Source organism: Choristoneura fumiferana, chromosome 10 (genome assembly GCF_025370935.1).
Source record: "Choristoneura fumiferana chromosome 10, NRCan_CFum_1, whole genome shotgun sequence".
Lineage (NCBI taxonomy): Eukaryota > Metazoa > Arthropoda > Insecta > Lepidoptera > Tortricidae > Choristoneura > Choristoneura fumiferana.
Genome location: NC_133481.1, coordinates 20,444,813 through 20,468,311, shown reverse-complemented (window position 1 = coordinate 20,468,311; position 23,499 = coordinate 20,444,813). Strand labels below are relative to the sequence as shown.

Sequence of the window (23,499 nt, the reverse complement as noted above, 5' to 3'; positions counted from 1 at the left end):
TGGAGGGAATATCTATGAAGCTAACAGAAAACCTTTTGAAGAAATCGTCAAACGTCAGTTCGAAGAATTTGAGGAAGCTGAATAGTACGTGTGCTTACTGGTTTTAATTAAGTAGTATTTATAATATTGGTAGGATTTTATTTAAAGATCAGCCAGTAGCCAGTGGTTTGACCTATGGGCTTTTATGCAGTCGTGGATTCGAGCCCGGGCTCGACCTCGTGAGTTTTTTGGAATTCATGTGCGAATTCAAATTTATTATGAGCTTTACGGCGATAGAAAACATCGTGAAGAAATCTGCACGCACCTGCGAAGAAATTCAATGGTGTGTGTGAAGTTCCCAATCCACAATGGACCCATGTGGTAACTTCGGCTAAAAACATAGGTATATAGGCTAAGGATGAGAAACACTTCTGCCGCGACTTCGCTCGCGAGAACCATACGATCGTGTAATACCGGGATTTTTAAAACGCCCACTTTCCCCTTGCCTTGCCTTCCCTTCTTGTCTCTAGGCTTAGCGGTTGAAACTTGAGGATTTTACGGGATCCCCATTGCGTGGAAAAATCCGTCTAGCCGTTTTAACGTGAAAAATTAAAAACACACTTCAATATTAGTTAGATTACCATTTAAAGTTTGACGCCTATTTTCTTAATTATTTTAGTTTACCACAAGGCTTTAACTTTTTCGATATGTATATGGATACAAAACAACGAAAGCTGAAGGTGTGGGCTGAGATTATACCAGAGTTCATTTATGACAGCAATAAGCCATTCTTCGAAACATTAGTCCCTACCATAGATACTGTGAGATATGGATATTTATTTGAAAAGCTTTTGGGAGCTGGTAAACCTGTTATGTTCACTGGAAGTACAGGTAAAATTGTACTAATGGTTTTTTTATGTCTATTGACAAAATGAGACACTGTTCAATTTAAATTTACAGTATTGTAAAGTACTTAATCTGAGTTATATTTACAATTATTTTAGGTGTAGGCAAAACATGCATCGCTGCCGAAATCCTAAACAGAATGTCTGCGACTGGAGTCTACATACCCGTCATATTAAACTTTTCAGCGCAAACAAGCAGTACTCGAACACAGGTAACACATATACTATAAAGACTAGGTCCGTGAGATATTTTCTGAAGTAATTCTTGGTCTTCTTTTGTTGTCAAACAACAGGAAGTAATAGAGTTGCGTTTGGACAAGCGGCCGCGCAAAGCGCTGGGTGCGCCGCTCGGCAAGAAAGTGGTTATATTTATCGACGACGTTAACATGCCTAAGTTGGACGTTTACGGCGCGCAACCGACTATCGAGCTACTCAGGTAACGGTTGATCCTTTGCTGTCCAGTCTGTAAATGCAGGCCAGTGGCCGTATTGTGTAACGCTTTAATATTTATTTTATTCTGTTTTTAGTATTTGTTACATTATCTGTGAAAGTTTCAACTGTCTAGCTATCACGGTTCATGAGATACAAGTCTAGTGACAGATAGACAGATAGTGGAGTCTTAGATAGTAATAGGGTCCCGTTTTTATTACCCTTTGGGCACAGAACTCTAAAAAGGTCTCTAATCGAGGGCACTTCACGCACACTTTTCAGCTCCATTTCCCAAAAACTACACCCGACCCGCGCGAAGCCAGGGTGCGTCAAAGTAGAGTAAATCCATTTTTTGGTTAGATTGATATTTATAAATTCGTAATATCTTTTGAATGGAATGTCCGATTTGAATAATTCAAAAAGTAATCTACAGGTATTGAAAACCGTCTTGAATATGAAATTATTTATTTGGATAAGGATTACTACCTACAAAGGTAGGTATGGATAACATGGTCTGATTTTAGTCGGCATTTCAGTCAACTTTTAAAATGTTAAAAAGTAGTTTTTGTGACATAACTACAATAGTTGAACATATTGGTATTGCGAAGTTTTTTGTAGATATTGAAATCTAATATTGTAGAACATTGTTCTATCATCAATAGTTTCCACAGCGCATGCGATGAAAGATGTTTTATGGCAACATTTTTTACACTTTGAGGTACACATTATTGAAGTTTTAGTACGAAAACCTAATTTTTTCTGGTAATAAATATAGCCTATGGCATTTTGGAATAGTTTAGCATTCTAATGGTGAAAGAATTTTTAAAATCGGTCTAGCAGTTTTTGAGTTAATTCTTAACAAACATCCAAATATACAAACATACAAAAACACAAATCTTTCCTCTTTATAATATTAGAATAGATTATTATCAAATCTGTATCAAAACATGCGATAAATAAAGATTACTTACAACTTTTAAATACAATAGTACCTATAAGTGAATTTCAATACAGTCAGCAACAAAGATAATGAATATAGCGAGTGTAAAAAATATGTTTATACTACCTTAGTGTTCAGGCATTAAAGTCCTGTATACTTACATATTTTTGGCACGTCAAACGTATATTTTTGTTGCTGACTGTACAAAAACGATAATACTATTATTATATTTAAATAATAATAAATAAATAAATATCACGGGACAATTCACACCAATTGACCTAGTCCCAAAGTAAGCTTAGTAAAGCTTCTGTTATGGGTACTATGCAACGGATAAATATAATTATATAGATAGATACATACATACAATTGAGAATTGCAGTAACCACTTCGAGCGGGCCCGATTATTGGCAGTTTCGGAAGCTGAGTCGGGACACTGGCTTCACGCTCTCCCTTCTCGGAACATAGGATCGCTGCTAGACCCGGGAGCCCGTTTTAGTTAATTTTGTGTTTTTTATTTTTATGTAAAAGTCATTGTTTAAATAAATAAACTAAATGCTATGATGTAAAAAACCTTGGCTAATTTTGCGCCAATAATTGGATACATACTTAAATACATATTAAACACCCAAGACCCGAGAACAAACATTCGTATTTTTCATACAAATATCTGCCCCGACACGGGAATCGAACCCGGGACCTCAAGCTTCGTAGTCAAGTTCTCTAACCACTAGGCCATTTGGTCGCCTATATTTAATATAAGACTACGGCGATAGTGGATGGACACTGGGTGTCTTATATTTCAGACTACAGCGGTCAAAAGGTTAAACTCATGCTTTTACCTTAATATCTTTTCGCAAGCTTTCGTTGGTAGGTTCGGTGAAAATCTCACCGAGACACAGATACCACAGTAATCGTACGTACATACGAGGGTCATGCCAAAAGAAATTAGATATTCAAAAACTACAAGGTTTATTATTTATTATTGCTATCTATTTTGTCGAAGTATTCACCGTGAGCACGTCTACACTTTTTCATCCGGCAAAACCACATGGAAAATGTCAGTGACCATTCTTCTTTGGGTACCTCAGAAATTTCATAATTATAGGCAGCCAGGGCATCTTCTTTGGTTTCAAATCGCCTTCCTTAAATTTTTCTTTAATTTTTGGAAACAGGTAAAAATCACAGGGTGCCAGATCAGGAGAATATGGCGGGTGAGGGAGTATAGTGACATTTTTCGAACTAAAATAGTCGAGTGTTCTGGCAGAAGTGTGCGGGGCGGCGTTGTCGTGGTGCCAGAGCAGGTGCTGGGTTCTCGCCAGCATCGAATTTATTTATCATAAATTTACACCAATCCACGCGGCTTTCTTTCTGCAAATCGTTGAGTTTATGCGGCACCCATCTCGAACAACGCTTATGGAGGGACTGTTGTCCATGAATTATGGTTTGCAGTGCTGCTGATCCAATGCCTAGATCACGCTCAAGCTCTACGTATGTAATTCGTCGGTTCTCACGGATATTTTTTTCCACGGCTTGCACATTTTCTTGAGTAACTGCGGTTGGCGGTCGCCCCGACTTAGCCTCATCTTTAAAGCTCTCCCGCCCTCTTTTAAATTCAGCAAACCAATTAAAGACAGTTGCACGAGAACAAACAGAGTCACCAAAAGTCGTGGCTTAAAGTTCAAAACATTCTTGGGGGCTTTAAACCTTTTTTAAAGTCATAATAAATCATAACTCGAAAATCACGTCGACTAAGTTCCATTGTAACCGCAAATTCCCGCCAGAACCAATCAGAAAAAAAATATTTAAAAAAATATTACGCAGATTTCCGGAGTATTCCATTTTTAAATTTATAGCTATTTAATCAGCCTTCACGGTGGTGTATAACTGGCCAGTATCAATCAAACGAGCATGGAGTATCTAACTTCTTTTGGCATGACCCTCGTATATCAAAAACTTCATGCTTTGCTAATGAGAAAGAAAGATTTATTTGGTTCCATCAGTAATAATGTAATGAGGGATGAGTTTAGTCACTGTTTTTGACAGGCAATTCCTCGACTTCGGCGGAGTGTACGACCGCGACAAAATGTACTGGAAGGAATTATTGGACGTTGTGCTGTCTTGTGCGTGCGCGCCGCCCGGTGGCGGTCGTAACCCGTTGACGGCCCGCTTTGTGCGACACTTCGCTATGTTCTACATCTCTGCACCCAATAGCGAGGCTATGAAGACTATATTTAAGGTATAAATATTTGCCATTATACCTATTTAGTATAATTATTACCGTTTGTAAAGATTTGTCCTCTGCACTGATCCTTTGTCAACAATTGCAGGCAATTTTGAACGGGCATATGGAAGATTTCGTGCCTGAGGTAGCTTGCCTAGGCGATCCAATCGTAAACGCTTCCGTCGACTTATACCAGAAAATATGCTCTGAGCTTTTACCGACCCCTGCAAAGTCACATTACGTATTTAACCTGCGCGACTTGTCCAAGTCAATGCAGGGCTGTTTACAAGCTGACGCAGCATATATGAGAGCCCCACAGGGCATGCTGAGGTGTGTATATACTCTTTATTTTCCATGCTTCCTAAAGTTAATTACGAATTCCACTTCCAAAGTAGTATATATCATTATCCCTCTCATTCTGAGATTCTGTTCCTTTTTTTAGGGTTCCGTAGTCAACTAGGAACCCTTATAGTTTCGCCATGTCTGTTCGTCTGTCTGTCTGCCCGCGGCTAAGCTCAGAGACCGTTAGTACTAGAAAGCTGTAATTTGGCATGAATATACATATCAGTCACACCGACAAAGTAAAACCTCCCATGGACGTAAAGTGGGGTTGTTTTTTTTTTCTTAACTAACCCTATAGTGTGGGGTATCGTTGGATAGATCTTTTAAAACCATTGGGGGGTTGCCAAGACGATTTCGATTCAGTTTATCTGTTTGCGAAGTATTCAACTTTAAAGTTCAAATTTTCATTAAAATCGAGCCCCCCTCCCCTCGAAAATCTAAACTGTTCGGTGGAAAAATTTGAAAAAATTCAGGATGATTGTAAGTATATCAAAACAAGGAAAATTATAACCGCTAAGATTGCTTGAGAATTACTAGTAGTTTACCTAGCTACTTTTCTGCACGTCAAGGTTGACTGGACCAATAGCCCTGATCAACCAAGATATAGATAGAGAGTATAGAAGACTGCTTTCAATAGATAAATATTGCCTATATATAGCGTTCAATTTATATTTAAAAAAAAAATTCGTAACTTACAGGAACCACAAAAGGCGAAATCTACCTCGTGTTGTATCTTGTACTTTCTTTTCTGCCTTTATTTTATTGTCAAGTCTCTAAACGTTTACTATTAAGTGAATCCCTTATTTACAGATTATTCTACCACGAATGTCTGCGTGTCTTTCACGACCGCCTCATCAACATCGAAGACAAAAGTTACTTCTATCGGCTTATGAGTACCGTCTGCCAGAAGAACTTCCAGCAGCCAATACTAGAGGTGCCCGACGAGCCAATCATCGAGCACCCGCCAATGCTGCTTTTTGGTGATTTTCTCAATTCCTCAGTGCCCAAAGAAAACCGGGTTTACGCGGAGATACCGGATATGTTCAAGCTCACGCAGGTTCTAAAAGTAAGGATTTCACTAGTTTTTTTTCTTCAGCAGGTATAATTTTATAAGATACTGAGTCCGCGTTTCCATTAGAGATGTGCTTAGGAATGTGTTTGTCTTGAACTTGAACATTGGAATTCATTCATTCATTTCATTTTGGAAACAGCTTAGCGGAGCGAGGATAGGTAAATGAAGCGTTTCTATTGGCTAATGCATGACTCGCATCGCATCCTCGCACATCTCTGGTTGGAACATAGCCTAATGGTGTGAAAATGCACAAAGTGATCTGATGTTGCTGTAGAAATGAGACTGCTGCTCTTCAATCGACAAATTATTACATATCCAATCTCTTAGAGAAGAGTGAACGTCGGAAATGGTGGAAAGTTTTGACTTCTCGTATTTAATACGAGTATCTGTCCAATGTTGGACAGCAGAATGCTTTATCTACACCCATATAGTAAATCCTCAATTATGCGTTCAAAACCATAGGTAATGACCAGCATTACGACATTGGATTCTATTATGAACGGCTGTATCGGATTACTGTATCGTAATGAGATTTCATACATCATTACATCACGGGGGGGGGGGAGCGCGCCGCGACCACGTGCAGCAGCACGTCGTCGCGCGCGCAGCGGGCGCAGCTAGTGGGGCAGACATTCTAGTTCTCGTTAATGCAGGTGCAGGTCATTCTCAATGGTTCTTGAACACATAATTTTTATATATAGATATAGATAAAATATTGTATGCAACTGTACGTAATTAGGCCTTAAAACACTCATGTGACCCTATTATGAAATTCGGCTACGCCTCGTTTCATAAACCCACACTCGTGTTTTAAGGACCCCTATTACGATACAGTTGCATAAAATACTATTACAGATTTTTCTGTAGCAACAAACGAACTGGCACCGAACTTTTCAGGAATACCTGGACGAGTACAATTCGACGGCGCGCGCAGAGATGCACCTGGTGCTGTTCAAGGACGCGATAGAACACGTGGTGCGGGTGGCGCGCGTGCTGCGCGCGGAGCGCGGCCATTGCCTGATGGTGGGGCCCGGCGGCTCCGGCCGGCGCAGCGTCGCCACGCTCGCTGGACACGTCAACGAGTGCAAGTTAGTACTCGGGGGCTAACTACGAAATTCGAAAATCGATGTTCGTATCGTACCGTCCCTCTCACTCTCGTATTAAATAATACAAGTCAGCGGGGCGGCAAGATACGAAGTTCGAATATCGAGTATAGACCCTGTTCTGCTGATACAACCACGATACAACTAATATTCATCTCCGGCCTATAATCGTTCCACTGCTGGACACAGGCCTCTTCTCAGAATGGACTCTGTGCCGTCAGGGAACTTTACAAATTCCCTCGAAAGTTTCTCGATGAGGGCTACGGTATAGATGTCGCTAGCGTCACTGCTTAAGTGGCTAAATAAGAAACAAACAAGCTGAGATATGTGGTGCATAGGGGAAATTCGTGTCTGTACCGTTGTCCAGCAGTGGTGTAGCGGTATAGCACGTGGTACGGAATGCCGAGGACCTGGGTTCGATTCCCAGTGCTGGTCTTATTTTTCTGGTTTTTCTGTGCATCTATATTTCAGTTGGTATTTTCAATTTAGGTTTTACGGGATGACCAAAAGTAAAAATTTGGAACTTAAATAAAAAATACAAAAAGATTCCAAAAAACCAATCTTAATTTACAAATTCCATTGAAGTGATCCCAGGAGTTCCCAGTAGTTGTGAACCTGGGTTTGTTTTGATCTCATATGTTCCCTCAGCTTGAGAGATCATAAGCCAAGCACTAAGCTACCACGGCTTTTTTACTGCCTTCTAATATTATAATGACAAATTTGGCGCGTGTTTGTGCTGAAACTTGATACGGCTGGACGGTAAGGATTGTTTATAGACTTTATACCATCGCTTATCATCGTTTATAATTTAGCCGAGTCATAGTAGTATTTTAGCTTTGAAGCGAACGAGTCGAACATGATCGATGGAACACTGCCATGGTTGAGGACACAGCTTATTAGAGCCACCCGGCACCCGACCAGCACCGCCTCGACTTTCGGCGTAGACTCGTTGTCGACAGTTGGTCCACGGGTGGACGCCGCGCTGTCTACGAGTGGTCAACTAGGGGATCTCGCGTGGTCAACGACTGAACGTCGCGTGGTCAACGAGTGGACGTCGCGTGGTCCACGAATTTCCGAGTAGTCTATTAAGAAATGATGGTGGGGAGCGCCACGCGGACCGCGCGCGGTTCACGCGAGGCAAGCGTACGAGCAGTGAGCTATCACCGAGTGGTCCACTCGCCGTCCGCACGTGGACACACCGCGAGCGAGGCGAACCCGTGACGCTGCGGAGTTGATGTAATGAGCGCACGCCCATATAAATTCATACAAAGAATACAAACCGCTCGCGGCGAGGCGGTGCTGATCAGGTGCGGGGTGGATCTAACGAGCTGTGACCTTTACACCACACTTGAACTATGCTTACAGATGCATGGGCATGGAGCTAAAGCGTAACTACGATACGCCTGAGTTCCACGATGACCTGCGCCGTATGTACATGCGTGCCGGCGTCGGCAACGAGGACACAGTGTTCCTCTTCACAGATACGCAAATCTTAAAGGAAGGCTTTCTTGAGGACATCAACAACATGCTTAACTCCGGTCAGTTATCTTTGAACAGTTGTTTCCGTCTTTTTTACGGTTTTCTTGCCTCAAAAAGAAAAAAACTACTCTTGCTTATCGAATCACTTCGCTGTCTGTCTAAACTCTAGACCCTTTCTTGGTTAAGCGTAGGTAGACGTATCAAGTTGCAATTAATACAAGATACTAAAAACTGTTTTAAGTAAAAACTGTTTATACAATTTGAAACTGGAGTTGAGAGCCAGTTTTAAGAAACTGAGCGCAACGAGAAAGGATTTAGCCGAACAAAACTATTTTTTTTAGATTATGTCTGTTTATAGTGCTAAGTGTTACATTTGGCAGTAATCGAAAAAACCTGCCGATAGCGTGTCGGACACGCCCAAGATAGGGTTCAGTACCTAGCCATTACGAAAAAATTAAGTAATATTTTTCTCAAGCAATCTTAGCCGTTATAATTTTTCTTGTAAATTTAATGTACCTACTTAATGCTATCCTGATTTTTTTTAATTTCCACCCAACAGTTTAGATTTTAATGAAAATTTGCACTTTAAAGTTGAATATTTCGCAAACAGATCACTGAATGGAAAAATAGTTATGGCAACCCCGCAATGGTTAAAAAGAACTATCCAACGATACCCCACACTAAGTATACTTAGGGTTAGTCGAGAAAAAAAAATCACCCCCACTTTACTTCCCTACCCTAAAATTCTTCTTTACCCTAAAATTTGTTTTTTATTGTATCACTTTGTCGGCGTGACATGACTGATATGTATATTCATGCCAAATTACACCTTTCTAGTACTAACGGTTTCTGAGCTTAGCCGCGGACGGACGGACAGACAGACGAACAGACATGGCGAAACTATACCTTAGGGTTTCTAGTTGACTACAGAACCCTAAAAATGACGATGAAAGCGTCGGTGTTGGTTTCGTCGGGTAGTCGCGAGCAGAGCGCGTTTTGCAGCAGCCGCCGTACGTGTGGCGTTGCTCCTAGGGAAGGGCTACGAATTAGCCCGAAACGTGTCCAGCTAAACTTGATTTAAGACGTGAGTTATGCGGGTTTGTTTCATAATGTAGAAGTGTTATGTGTTTACCCGTGTGGTGTCGGGTTAGAATTACACCTCTCCATTTCTTCCGTGGATGTCGTAAGAAGCGACTTAGGATATAGGTTGAGGTACCGTAGCAACCTGTCACTTTTGTACCGTTTTTGTCAAACTTAAAAACTAAAATTGCTAAAACTGGCTCCGAAGCGGTAACGTTTCGTGTGCTCTGCCTACCCCATTTAGGAATACAGGCGTGATGTTTGTATGTGTTATGTATTTAAAACGAAATTTTCGTGATATTCGTTGAACAGGCGAGGTGCCGAACTTGTTCGAGGGGGACACTTACGAGCAGGTGCAGACAGGCTGTCGCAGCGACGCGGCCAAAGCTGGCCTGAACCCTGCGGATCGCGACGGCGTCTACTATTACTTTATCAACCGCGTGCGAGGAAGGCTACACCTTTGCATCTGCATGAGTCCCGTCGGGGAGGCCTTCAGGTTACTCCCAATTTAAATGCTATGTTAAGTCATAATATGATTAAAAGTGCTAGTAAAATCCAAACTCATGTCTGTCGTAAGGTACGGTCAAGTGTAAATATATCGATACGACCAAAGTTACAAAATTGTGTATACACGACTTTATGCACTATACATATTTTTGTAACTTCGGTCGTATCGATATCTTTACACTTGACCGTACACGATTCCTTTATAACTTATAACATAACAGCTCATGACGGCCAGCAGTGGTAGCACTCAATTATCCTGACCACGATTACATGCGATGATTATTTTCTCTGTTCATTGCACGGCCGAGGTGCTCGCCGCTAAGGCCCTGGCTAATCTGGCCCGTCACGTCACATGCGACCGGCGGCGTCTGGATGTGCGTCGCACCACACGAATTAACGGTGCCTACAGTGCCAAACATTCCCGAACAAAACATTCGAACTTCGTCGGTCGTCTGTCACCAGTCGCCGGCGGCGGGTAGTCAGACAAACTATATAGGGCCTAAGTAGTTACCTGGCAGCACACGTAATGAACAGAGAAAACGCTCATCACGCCATCGTTAGCACGCAGTCAAGGCTTGGACATTAAGTATCAAAAGCGTAATAATAATAACATTCCTGTCTTGCTGGTTTATTACCTATTGGTTAATATCGTATCCGTTCGATAGACGCCGTTGCCGCATGTTCCCTTCGCTGGTGAACTGCTGCACGATCGACTGGTTCACCAAGTGGCCGCCGGAGGCGCTGCTGTCGGTAGCGCAACAGTGTCTAGCGCCCATGGGCAACCCCGAAATTGTCGACAAGATATCACAACTCTGCGTCATTATGCATCAGGTAAGTGGCTGCATAAATGCTTGAGGTACCGCGAGATAACTGAGACTAACGGCCCAGTCACTGTCACGCCCGCCAACAAAAATGATGCCAAGCTTATAGAAAATCTCGTCGGCTATTGGGAGGGTGCGAATTACTAGGTGGGGGTAATGAAATCTATCGCAGCGCTCATAGTGGCCAAAAGAAGAAATAATCTAGGCTCTGTCATCTGTCATACTCATATGAATCTGTCATTAACAAAGCAATTTGTATAGAGTTTAACTACCTAATTTTAGTAATAGATGTTTGTGTTATGGTGCGAGCTTGAATTATTGAACACTGCCCCTGTTTTGTTCTTAATTCCTCTACATCTCGGACATGTCCAGCAACAATTTTCCTTATAAAACGGTTTGTGGTTGAAATTTTATATTGAGTGATACTCACAAAACCGGACTTCAAAATGATACTCATTTTGATCTGAAAACGATATTTAATTTATTACTAGCGATATAAGAACAATTATATAATTTTACTATTATTCAAAGTAACTAATAAGATAGCTTTATCTTTTCGTTTTACAGTAAAAGTACAACTAAACATGAAGTAAACAAACCCAGACATAACGAAAATAAAACACACTTTTTGGATAAATTTTACTTACCACATTTAATTTTAATGACGAATTATACCTACAACCTTTTGTCCACCCAAACCACGGTATCACAGTTATTTTGTATTATAAATTAATACGTTATAAATAGGTTTAATTTTTGTCACAATGTTGCGATGAAATTTCAAAACGCCAGAGCATCAGAGCCAAAAAAGTTGCGGACGCTAGGTGGCGCTGATGTGGTGCACAGAGCCAATAGATAGATGAACTTGTAGGTACGGTCACGTGTATTAATGTTAACGTTTTCAACAGTAGGCGCTACGTATGCGCAAGATTTTTGAAATATGGATAACGTTCTGAATGGTGTATTCAATGATTTCCATCAGAATATGTACACACAATATTTCTAGTATAAAATTGAGTAAACATCCTCGATTACAATGGTGTATTTGCTCCCATTGTTATATAAAAATAATTTTATTTACATAACGCGACATTTATGTTTAAATTTACAGGATGTGGATGTGATGACGGACCGTTTGTACAATGAAATGAGGCGCTACTTCTACACGACACCGAGCAGTTATTTGGATTTACTCAAATTGTATCTGGATTTGCTCGATAAGAAGCAGCAAGATATAATTCGGGGAAGAGAGAGGATTTCTTGCGGGTTACAGGTAAGGAAAAATTATACAAGCTATCCTTGTATTGAAGTAAATAAATGACTTCTGGTGACAAGAACATACTGCATAGTCCTACTATACGTTATGTCAATCCAATTTATAGAAAGGGTAAACAAAGACGCCATTAACCCGACCACAGACATTAATGATGTGAAAACCTAGAACCTATTGCAAAATAATTAATCTGTTCAGTTAATCGATTATTTTATTAATTGAATAGATCAAAGTATTTAGTCTATTTTATTATTTACAATACTCAATTCCAAAGAGTTTATTCAATTAAAAAAGAAGTAACTGTTTTTTTTTAATATTAAGGTAAATAAATATTAATCGCTTATTCAATCGAGTATTATTCGTTTTTGTTCACGTTGAAATCAAGTGATTTAAAAAAAAAAAGTGATTAGACGTCTATTTTAGTTTAACCCTTTAACCGCCATTGTCTGAATTATAAGACAAAAATTATCCAGCTAATTTCGCCGCAGTCTTATAATTAAGACAAAATGTCATATAGTTTCGGTGCAGGTGGCATTACGGGCACGTACGAATGAAAACGTATTGGCGGTTAAAAGGTTAAAGACACGATTTATAGATAAATGTGTTATTGATTCGATCCAGTGGGTGTTTATACAAGAGTTTTGATGAAATCGGTTTGTTTACACTTTCCACAAATTGGATTGACATAACGTATAAAATTATAAGTGTGAAAAATTGTGTTTGCGACCTTACCACAATTTGGATGCACCAAAAGAATAACCTATAGTTTTTATTTAATTTTTGGAAAGAATAGGATATTTTAAGATACCATTTCCATCGATTTTGAATTTGGATGAGTATTTAATTTTTTATATATTTTTTACGAAATACGCTGGATGACGTCACAGTGAGACAGCCACTTTCCAGCCTAGAAAAATTCAGGTCATACATAACATAATCTGTGGCATTACAATGTGACAATAATTCTAGCACGGCTTAGGGTCCTAAATGACCCACGACAAATAGTCTTATTGATTTCTCTTCTTTTAGCTTCGATTATTCCTGTTTGTTTAATGGTGTGATAGTAAATAGATATTTTTTATTAAAATCTGCTATTTAAATTCTTTTTTTTACTTGTAACGTCGTAATTTAATTTGTAAAAATACATTGGAAATACTCGTATACATCTCGGACTTTACGATTAATGACATCTGTTTAAAGCCGGGTGCGCATCATGTGATTAAAGTTCTATAAAGATAGAAAAGCCCAAATAAAAAGCCGCTCTTTGCTATTATAAGCAGAACAGCAACATTTTAAAACTGACGGGACACTGCAGGGGTCAAATGAAGGTCATTACTTAAATTTTGTTTATTTAATTCAGCTTATCATATTTTTGAAATATGATTTCTGAAAACTCTTCACAAAACCTATTTCTCCAAACGGTTTTCGATTTATTATACGTTGTCAAAAATTGGGACATCCAAATTTTATCCAAATCAATCCAGCCGATTTAGCGTATATGTAAGATACAGTAACACGCACGAAACCAAGGCACTCTTGTATTAGTAGTAATTATAAAGGTTTATCTACACACCACACATCATAAGTCCTCTTTGATGCGTTCAAAAACCGTTGGCAATGATCAGCTTTAAACAAACGATTTTACTATGACAACTTTCTTGTCTGTGGCATGGCTTACCAATCCCTACAAGCTATATTTAATACAAAAAACAGCAATAGATGGCACTACTATTAACATTTGTAAATTATAAAATGTGAATAAGCCGTATTAAGTAGAAATATTAAGATTAAAATAAAGACTAGCATATTTTATAAACACAACTTCACATCAACCTTAATTCAACTCCTTCATTTGAAGATAAGAAACACCATAAAAATAATAAATTGAGAATACGAAAGTATAGGCTACATGTGGCTACATTTCAGCTATGAGGCTTTCGTAGTGTTTTGCAATTGTGACGCTAGATGGCGAATAACCGGAATGCGCTTGCTGGGCTTGCCCCGCGCTTGCTCACATTCGTCGAAACTATTTGAGAGAAACATGCCATTCTCTTCTAATAACGTAAATAAGACAGAGACATCATGCGTATCTCTAGTCGTCTAGGCTCAGTTGGTGAGCTTGTTGGTTGTTGTCAGTGTACCGTATCCTTAGTGTCTCACTAGATGGCAATACGTATCGTGTTATTTGTGTTCTCACTGGTGCCATCTATTGGAAAATCGAAGGAAAGAAAAATAGCCAGTTGAATAGCCAGTATTAGGGTGATACCATTTGCTTGTACTAGGTGGTGTCTCTGTTATATATGTACTCTGTGTCTGTGGTAGTAGGTAACAGCAGTAACGTAATGTTCATTACAGTATCAAATATAGTACTGTAATGAGTTTCAAATTTGGAACAGCTGTCAGAATCAATACAATTTAAATGGGCCTCTATTCTGGTATCCATAGATACAACATTTTCTCGAAATGAAATGAAATTAATTCTTGACAGAGATTTGTTTTGCCGCCATTACTGTTGTCAATTTGTTTGTTGTTTTGTTTTGCTGGGTTTTTGGTTAAACTTTATAATAGTAGTTTATGCAACTGTTACGTAGTATGGAAATTTATGGTAATTTATTGAATCAGCGGTTACTTCGCGGAGGTCCATATCATTTTTTTTTTGTTTGGGTGAGCAAAGAAATTCTTATAGTTCATCGATCACATGAGCGTTTAAGGCCTAATTGCGTATAGTTGCATACAAATGAATTACTTTTTATAAACATTAAACAAGAACACAGCAAAAAAAATAACAAACAAAATGACAACCGTAATGGCGGTAAGACAAATCACGAAATTTTTTTTCAAGGCTGACAAATCGATGGGTCCTATGTATAAGGTATTTTTCACCGAAGATTTTCAAGTTGAACGCGTATAGGAGCCAAAGTACCACATAGATCTTTTTACTGTCTGTGAACACAAGTTTATTTCCGGGAAATTCGCGTATGTACAATAACTTTAATGAAAAAATATTTTATTAAAATTTAGTCGTTGTGGTTGAAGGACAGAGTACTATTAGCTAGTGTGACAAATTTTAGAATTCTCGGATACACCATCTTTGATTTACGACAGTTTTTGACTTTGAAAGCCCGTCCTTTGAAGTAAGGATTTTACACTTAAGCCCTTATACCTACGTAGGACCCATCGAAATCAGTAGTCCTTATTCTTATGTCGCTCGAGACCAAATTGTCGTGTGATTTATATTTAAAAACATACCAAAGTGACATTTTTGTATCGAGAAAATGTTTTGTCAGAATCTTTAGGCGTTTATTTTGACAGGTGTTTCAATAAGTACCTTAGTTTAACACCTATGGATGGATATGTTACTGGTAGAACAAGTCAGTAATGCAATGCAGGTCATTTGTCATCTCATCAGTTTCTGAACCCATCTTAGAGTAGGTACTTACGAGGGGCGGCTGAAAAGTTCTAAGCCTAAAATAGAAAAAAAAAATTCAATGCATTTATTAAATTTTTTAAATAATGCTTTTAGACCGTTAAAAAAATAAATTTTATTTTGGCTGTCGAAATGTTCCTGTACAGCCGCCTTCATTTATTCATCACTGCCAAATCACTTTCCCCTTAAATCTTTCTTCAAATTGCTGAATAGAAAATAATCGCTAGGGGCCAGATATGGACTGTAGGGTGGATGATCAATTTCCTCGAAGCCAGTTTCCTTCAGAGCAAGCTTGGCAACACGAGCGGTGTGAACGGGGGCGTTGTCTTGCAAAAACAAAATGCCTTTGCTCAGTTTGCCCCTTTGTTTCTCGACTATGGCTGGTCACACCTTTCTTAATAGCTCGGCATAATAAACTCAAAAAAATTTTTTTCAAGTTTTGTTTTAAAATAATAATATTATCTGTATAATATGAAATGGCAGATACAAGAGTTTTTAGATACCTTATTATTCACTACAGCAATTTGCGATGTACCAACATGCTTATACTTTCTGAAAAAATCATACTTAAACGTTACCAATAATGATGCATAATAGTAGGTATTTCATAGTCACATTGACGAAAAAATCTTCAAGCACTCACTGCAAATACACAAAAAATTCTAGAAACTGTACGAGACGTATGACGTGGTCGGCGTGATGGAGCAGCAGGTTCGCGATATGGAGCCGATCCTGGCACGCAAAGCCGACGAAGGTATAGCTCTCGTGAACAAGCTTCGCATCGAACAGAAGGCCGCCGACGAAGTCAAACAAGCCGTCATGAAGGACGAGGCGGCGGCCAAGGTTTGATCATGTAATCAATAATAATCTGGCCTGCGAGTCCTAAGCAATGTAAAACAAGCCTATACTTCGTTTTTTTTTAGCATTCAAAAGAAGGTAAGCGATCTTGACGTGTCTTTTTATTGAATAACACTTTTGAAAAATAAGTCACAGCAAATAGTAACAATTAGCAAGCACATATGATCATTTACATGCTTTTGGTATCATAAGTAATAGTTTCTGTTTTCTTAAAAACGTTTTTCAATAAAAAAGACTCGTCAAGATTGATCACCCTTTTTCTAATTCTAAAAAAACGAAGTATAATTATGGCAAATTTAAATTTAAATTGCGAGAAATGTAGATCATTCACATTCTCACGAATACTCAGAAGAACAAGAAGTATGTGTGTGATGAGTGATGATATGATCTAGGACGATATTTTCAAACGATCTAAGGGCCTATGCAATGCACACAGCATATTTTTTAGGCGCAGACGACGCGTCGCTTGGTCCTATACTGAGCAATTTAATTTATACAATGTACGAATGTTTGCGCGCATGTGTGTGCCACTGTTACGTATTTATTTGTGACAGATATTTTTTTGTGTGGAATGTGTCGCCAATCCTGTATTTTTACTTACCACCGTTTTGAGTTAGTCCTGGATTACGACACTACAAGTTAAGTAAAACTTCACCAGTCGGGACCCATTCAATTCGTAACCAGCTCAAAAAATCTTGGTAATGGGTCCCGACTGTTGAACCTTAAATGAGCTTCTTGACAGAGTTATAGACCACTAGACTTATTTTCTTCCTTTTAGTTTTTAAGGCAGTCGGGTTTTTGATTTTTTTAATTTAATGTTTTTTATACTGTTGTTATTTCATATCCTCGCAATCGAAATGAAAAGCAGAGTGTAACACTCGAGCATTAAACCTATTTTCCCCTCGACGTGTCTATCTATCCAAGCCGAACCGGCTCGGGTTGTTATATAAACGTCTAGGGTAAAATGGCTCGTTTTATGCTCTTGTTGTACAATCTACTATTGTGACATGCTAGTTGGTAAGATACCTACTAGTATCGCAAATTCATATGAGGTCTGTTTGAGGTTTGTATCACGTTTGGGATTAATTTATAATTAAGTAAATGAGCCAATCTGCGTGTCTGTTACGTCAAACGGACAACACGCCACTAACGCCATCTAGCAACCAGACCAAGTTACCTGCCAGAATACGCTCATTTACCTGACTTTGATTGGCTATAGCTGTGTGTTACAGATAAAAGCTGAAGAAGTGAAAGCGATAGCAGACGAGGCGAAGGCAGACTTGGCACTCGCTATGCCTGCTATGGAGGCTGCTCAGAACGCACTGAAAGCTTTAAACAAGGCTGATATTAACGAGTTGAAGGCTTTCCAGAAACCACCGGCACTCGTACGATTCGTCATGGAGCCTATCTGCATACTATTTAACGCAAAGTAAGATTTTTTTACAACAAAAACTAAAACCTCTTGTTAGTCCTTTATATACTAAAGTCGTTATGGTTATTTAATTGAGAGCAAAAAAAACTTGGACATTATTGTGTGGCGCTCTGAGCGTTTCAAGCGCCGTTTCCTATGTGTTACGAAAATTGACTAATAATTATGTCTGTCAACGAAAAATCTCGATCACCACCACCACGAGTGGGTGTGGCGTGTGGTCGCAAAATTGCAATTGGTTTTAGTTCATGGTTATTGTCCATGGATTATCGTAACACACGGGATACGGCGGTTGAAAAGTTTCAGAGCCCTACTCAATTATTGTTTTTGAACTGTATATTTATTACATTTTAGACCAGATTGGGATAACACGAAGAAACTGCTAGGTGACGTGAATTTCATTGGAAAACTATCGGATTATGACAAAGATCACATCCCAGACGCCACGCTTAAAAAGATAAAGGTTTACCTTACTCACAAGGATTTCAATCCGGACACCGTGGTTAAAGTGTCAAAGGTAGGCACTTATATCTTATTACATCGGTATAATCAATCCTTCCTATTTAATTTAAATTTCATTTGTAGGTGTGCCGCTCCATGGTACTTTGGGTTCAAGCCATTGATATGTATGCCAAAGTATTCAGAGTGGTCGAGCCGAAAATACTCGCGTAACTATGAACTGTTTTTTATGTTTTTATTTTTATTTTTGAAATATGGTTGTAACCTAAATGAAAATAACTCTACTCCAGGCATAAGGAAGCGTCTGCTGTACTGAAAAGCGTAATGGCGGTGCTCAGAGCCAAGCAGAAAGAAGTAGAAGCAATAGAAGCTCAACTCGCTAAGATGTTGGATGACCTGAAGGTAATGAATGACTCGACTCAATTATAAATAGAAAATATACATCTTTTTCAAATATCAAATTAACGTGCTTATACGTACCTAAAGTCACCAGCACCAATATCTGACACAACAAAGCATGCATAAATATGTATGTATGTATAGCTATTTATGCAACTGTATAGTAATAGGGGTCCTTAAAACACGAGTGTGATTTCATGAAACGAGGCGTAGCCAATATAAACTCGTTTTGAATTTTTTAATTCGAATTTTACGATATGAGAGTAGATAAAATACTTTATTGTACATAATACACAAAAATAATACAAAAAGAAAACAACAAAACAAAAGAGTACAAAGGCGAACTTATCCCTAAAAGGGATCAATATCTGATACAACTCTTATTTCTAAGGCCGCTAGGACGTGTCAGATATTTTTACATGCTCCGCTGTGACAATTACTTATGCAGGTGATTGTACTCTGATGTAATGTTTTTAATGAATAGGTAGTGGAAGATGAGCGTATAAAACTGCAAGCGGACGTGGATTTGGCCGCCGCGCGACTCAGTCGCGCAGGCAAACTGACGCAGGCGCTGGCCGATGAGAAAACTCGCTGGGAAGAAAGCGTTAAGGTATTTGAGTATGTTTAGGTTGCTTTGAATTATTGAGTGCTGACGGAACTTAGTTTCAGTCCTTTAAATGCATGAGCAAAGCAGGCAAGAAAAAAAATTAAGGCTGCCTCTTATTATTTTTTAGTATTTAAGCGACCGACCTTCCTGAAATGTAATGTAACTCGCGTTTTCCCAGATCAAGGCCAAGCTAGATTAATTACACAGACAAATCTTTATTTAGAGCCGCTTCCGATATAAATAAATAAGTATAAAGAAATTACCCGTTTAAGGGTATTGGATAAATTAAATAGCGTACCTGGGCGACAGCTACTAAAATTCGATAAAAAGCGTTTTCCCAGAGATAAGAGGAAGCTAGATCGATTTGTTATTCCCAAAACCCCCACATACCAAAGTTCATCGAAATCGTTGGAGCCGTTTCCGAGATTCTGATTATATATATATATTTATATACATACATGAATTGCTTATTTAAAGAAATTATGCTAGCCACCTCCTTACAAAATTACTGGCCTTGTATAGCCTTTACAAAAATCTTCGTAGTCAATAATAAAAAAAGACTAATATTTTTTCACTAATATGTAGAGAGTGGATTTGAAGTAGCGATTACAAGTTTAATATGAATATGAATATGACTAGTACTATTGGTTAAATAGATAGATAGATTTATTTATTACATACATATCATGTTGTTTATTGGTCTTACAGAATGCAATCATATAGGTAGATAATTAACTTAAATAAATGTTATTTTTGCAACAAACTACAGTCTGTTCAATATAGGAATGAACAGAAGGAATATCGGTTTTTTGTAATGCACGCTTTAGAAAGTAATTTAGTCAGGTCTAAACTTAATTCTAATTAAAATATCGAAGACGTCAATATTGGTTTAAATTATTCACTAACTGTTGCCCGCAATTCCGTTCATGTAAAATCCGTTTCTTGCTATCCCTCGGGAACTATGCAATTTTCCGGGATAAAAACTATTCTATGTCCTTCCACGGGACTTGTACTATCTGTATACCAAATTTCACCTAAATCGGTTCATCGGTTAAGACGTAAAGTGGTAGTTAACAAAGAAACATACAGTCTTACACAATCTTTCGCAATTATAATGAATTTAGTAAGATTAACTTTGCTATTTTTCATATAATAATTGAAATACACTAAAAAAACTTTTCCTATTTTGTTAAAAACAGAAACGTCTTCCTATAAAATACCTAAAGAGGCAGAGGTAAAGAACATTCTGCAAGAAACGGAACGTTTATAATATTGCTGGCTATATATAAATATTCTGTACATTATTTATAGCTATTAATCGCCAGTTTGGAACAAAATGTGATGACCTTTAATCATATACGAATATTTAACTTTTCACAACTAAAGCACTGCACCAAATTTGATGAAATTTGGAATTGAAAAAAGCTTGCGCTTTATAGCTGAAACTACTAGTAGAATATTTTTAAACAGACAATGACAGCAAATAAGTCCACGAAACACAGTTCTTAAATTATGTATAAATATAAATCGAATTAATATTATGTAGAAAATTACGTATAATATCGTGTTATTTTTTAGTACATTACGTATTATTCCACTTAAAAAGTAAACAAAATTATGACTTCATCTTATTACTTCTTTTATTCATCATCATATGGACTAATTTATAAAGAAAATATTTTATTCTAATTAAATTAATTTTATACAGCTCAAATATAATAGATCCTTTCCACCTTTTTGATAAAAATAAAAACTTACTCGTACTAGTTTTATCCATATTAAACTTGTAATCGCTACTTCAAATCCTCTACTAATATGTATAGTAACATGAAGCCTCTCTAATATTCGCCTTACTTGTTTCGCCGGCAGAATGCTACACATCAATTACATTGCACGACTGGGGATATAATCATAGCATCTGGTTGCGTCGCCTACTTCGGCGCGTTCCCGTCGCACTACCGACGCGAGCTCGAGACCTCGTGGGTTGCTCAGTGTAGGGCACTTGAGATCCCAGCATCTGACACGTTCGAGTAAGACAAATTAAAAAACTGGCGCTAGCTAAAGTATTTATCAATTGGGTCAGACTTGCACCCTTTTACTGTATTAGTTTTGATGGTATTTTTTATTCAAACCAGAGTTGTTATTGTTTTCTTGTTTTGTACTTTAAATGGAAAACAAACGTCTTACTTAAAAAAATCATTTCAAACGATCACTTTTTTTTGAAAATGTGTTTCCATCGACTGGGCGTCGAAACTTATAAAGTCGGGGATAGAAATACGCGTAAAAATCCTTATCACTGATTTTAATGTCATTTAACTTTTATTTTAGTTTTGTCCTTGAAAAAACGTACAGTTAAGTGCACAAATATGTATCTATTCGAATCACTCAAAAATATGTTACCACGGCCTTATTACGGCGGAGTAAGATTCTGTGGTTACATATTTTCAAAACGTTGAATAAGTTATTTTTTTACACTTGACTGTACCTATAAATTTAAAATGTTTATTAATATATTTTTTTTACTTAGTGCTGAGCCCTCACTTGAACCTTTGTACCGATACGTTCGTATATCATTTCCTCGTGTTAACAACCGTATTTTGGCACTACAAAATAGCCATGCCATGTTGCTATTTGGCTACAAATAGTATGCCATATCTTAAAATTCAATCGAAATATCGATTACTGATCCTTGATATTTGCAGTTTGATAACCGTAATGGCGAACTCGTATACGGTTCGCACTTGGAACTCGCAGGGGCTGCCGCGCGACGCCATATCCACAGAGAACGGCATCCTGGTCACGCGCGCCGGGCGCTGGCCGCTCACCATCGACCCTCAGGAACAGGTGCATACAATTATCACCTCATCATACACATCACTCTTTTCCAAAACAGACAGAACCGCTAATATCCGCCAATGATATGATAACTGAGACCACAGGTGTAACGACAAGTTAATTTTACAAGTTGGTTGTTAGATTATGGTTTTAAATCAGCGTTCGAAACGTCTAGTTTGCGTTGATTTTCCGACGTTGCGCAAAGGAATAATTTCAAACGGTGAATTAATTTAAATTCTGTTCTCTTTATTATAGTGTAAGTACTCTTAAATGTATCAAACGACATAAAACCGCAAAATCACCTTCTCACGTTTTGGTTTATTATAGGCTAACAGATGGATTAAAAACATGGAACGCGAAGGAGGTCTACAAATAACGAAGTTGAACGACTCTGGGTATTTGCGTATTTTGGAAAACTGCATCCGCCTCGGCTGGCCGATGCTCATCGAAGACCTCGGGGAGACACTTGAAGCAACACTGGCGCCCGTCCTTCTTAAACAGACCTTCCTACAGGCAAGTTATAAATATCTAATTTAAAGAAACTAACTAAATTGAAAGAACAAAAAGAAAAAGTAATGTTTATTATTCCACTCAGGACTAAGACCTCAGTACAGTCACGTCTAAAGTATGTATACACAAAAAATTTGAAAAAATATGTAGCCACACATTTTCATCATAAATATGTATCTATTACTGACACCAAAAAATTGTATTCATTAAACTGTTTCAGTATTATGTAATCACAAAATGCTTCAGAAAGTTGCATACTTAAATAAATTCCATTTAAATGTGTCCACCTCGTAGGCAAAATAAGTATACATGAATGGGTTCCATATACATATAACCACACCAATTTGGCAAATATTTTATACGCCGTTTGATTCATAAATATGTATCCAGACTGCAACAACAAACCTTGTCTGACTGGCATAGAATCGTAAGTTGTATATTTAACTGATTTGACAATTCACGAAAACAGTGCGGACTTGTCACTGCATACGTCTATCTCACGATTATTCTATGACGCACTTGACAGTCCTTAGATTGAATTGACTTGTAAATATTGAGTATTTCAGTTTAGGGTCATTCTCAGAAAGGTGCACTAAGCATTTTTTTGTTTTTATTTTAATTATATTGTTAATTGTTAGTGGTAGAGCCGCACTGTAGCCAGTTCTTGGTTTGCAGTACGAATGGGCGGGCTCGACCGGGGTAGTACCACACTCTCACAGAATATCGACGTGAAGCAGGAGCTGGCTAGTCCTGCTACTGTGTTTCGTACGATGAGTGAGAGATCCGGACGCCCGCCTCCCTCCCACCCTTCCCTCTTCCTC

The 23,499-nt window shown here is 38.3% G+C and overlaps 1 protein-coding gene across 1 annotated transcript; it reads left to right on the top strand.

Moving 5' to 3' along the window:
* Positions 1–22,769, top strand: LOC141431786 (dynein axonemal heavy chain 6-like). The gene is made up of 22 exons (XM_074092965.1): positions 1–84; positions 659–870; positions 984–1,096; positions 1,178–1,320; positions 4,300–4,492; positions 4,584–4,807; positions 5,630–5,885; positions 6,789–6,979; positions 8,360–8,532; positions 9,866–10,049; positions 10,726–10,891; positions 11,993–12,154; positions 16,248–16,424; positions 17,672–17,868; positions 18,223–18,385; positions 18,454–18,536; positions 18,618–18,729; positions 19,211–19,336; positions 21,203–21,363; positions 22,036–22,177; positions 22,496–22,681; positions 22,764–22,769. Exons 2-22 carry the CDS (start codon positions 687–689, stop codon positions 22,767–22,769), a joined length of 3,342 nt encoding a protein of 1,113 aa, XP_073949066.1. The 5' UTR covers positions 1–84; positions 659–686.
* The last annotated feature ends 730 nt before the right edge of the window (positions 22,770–23,499 follow it).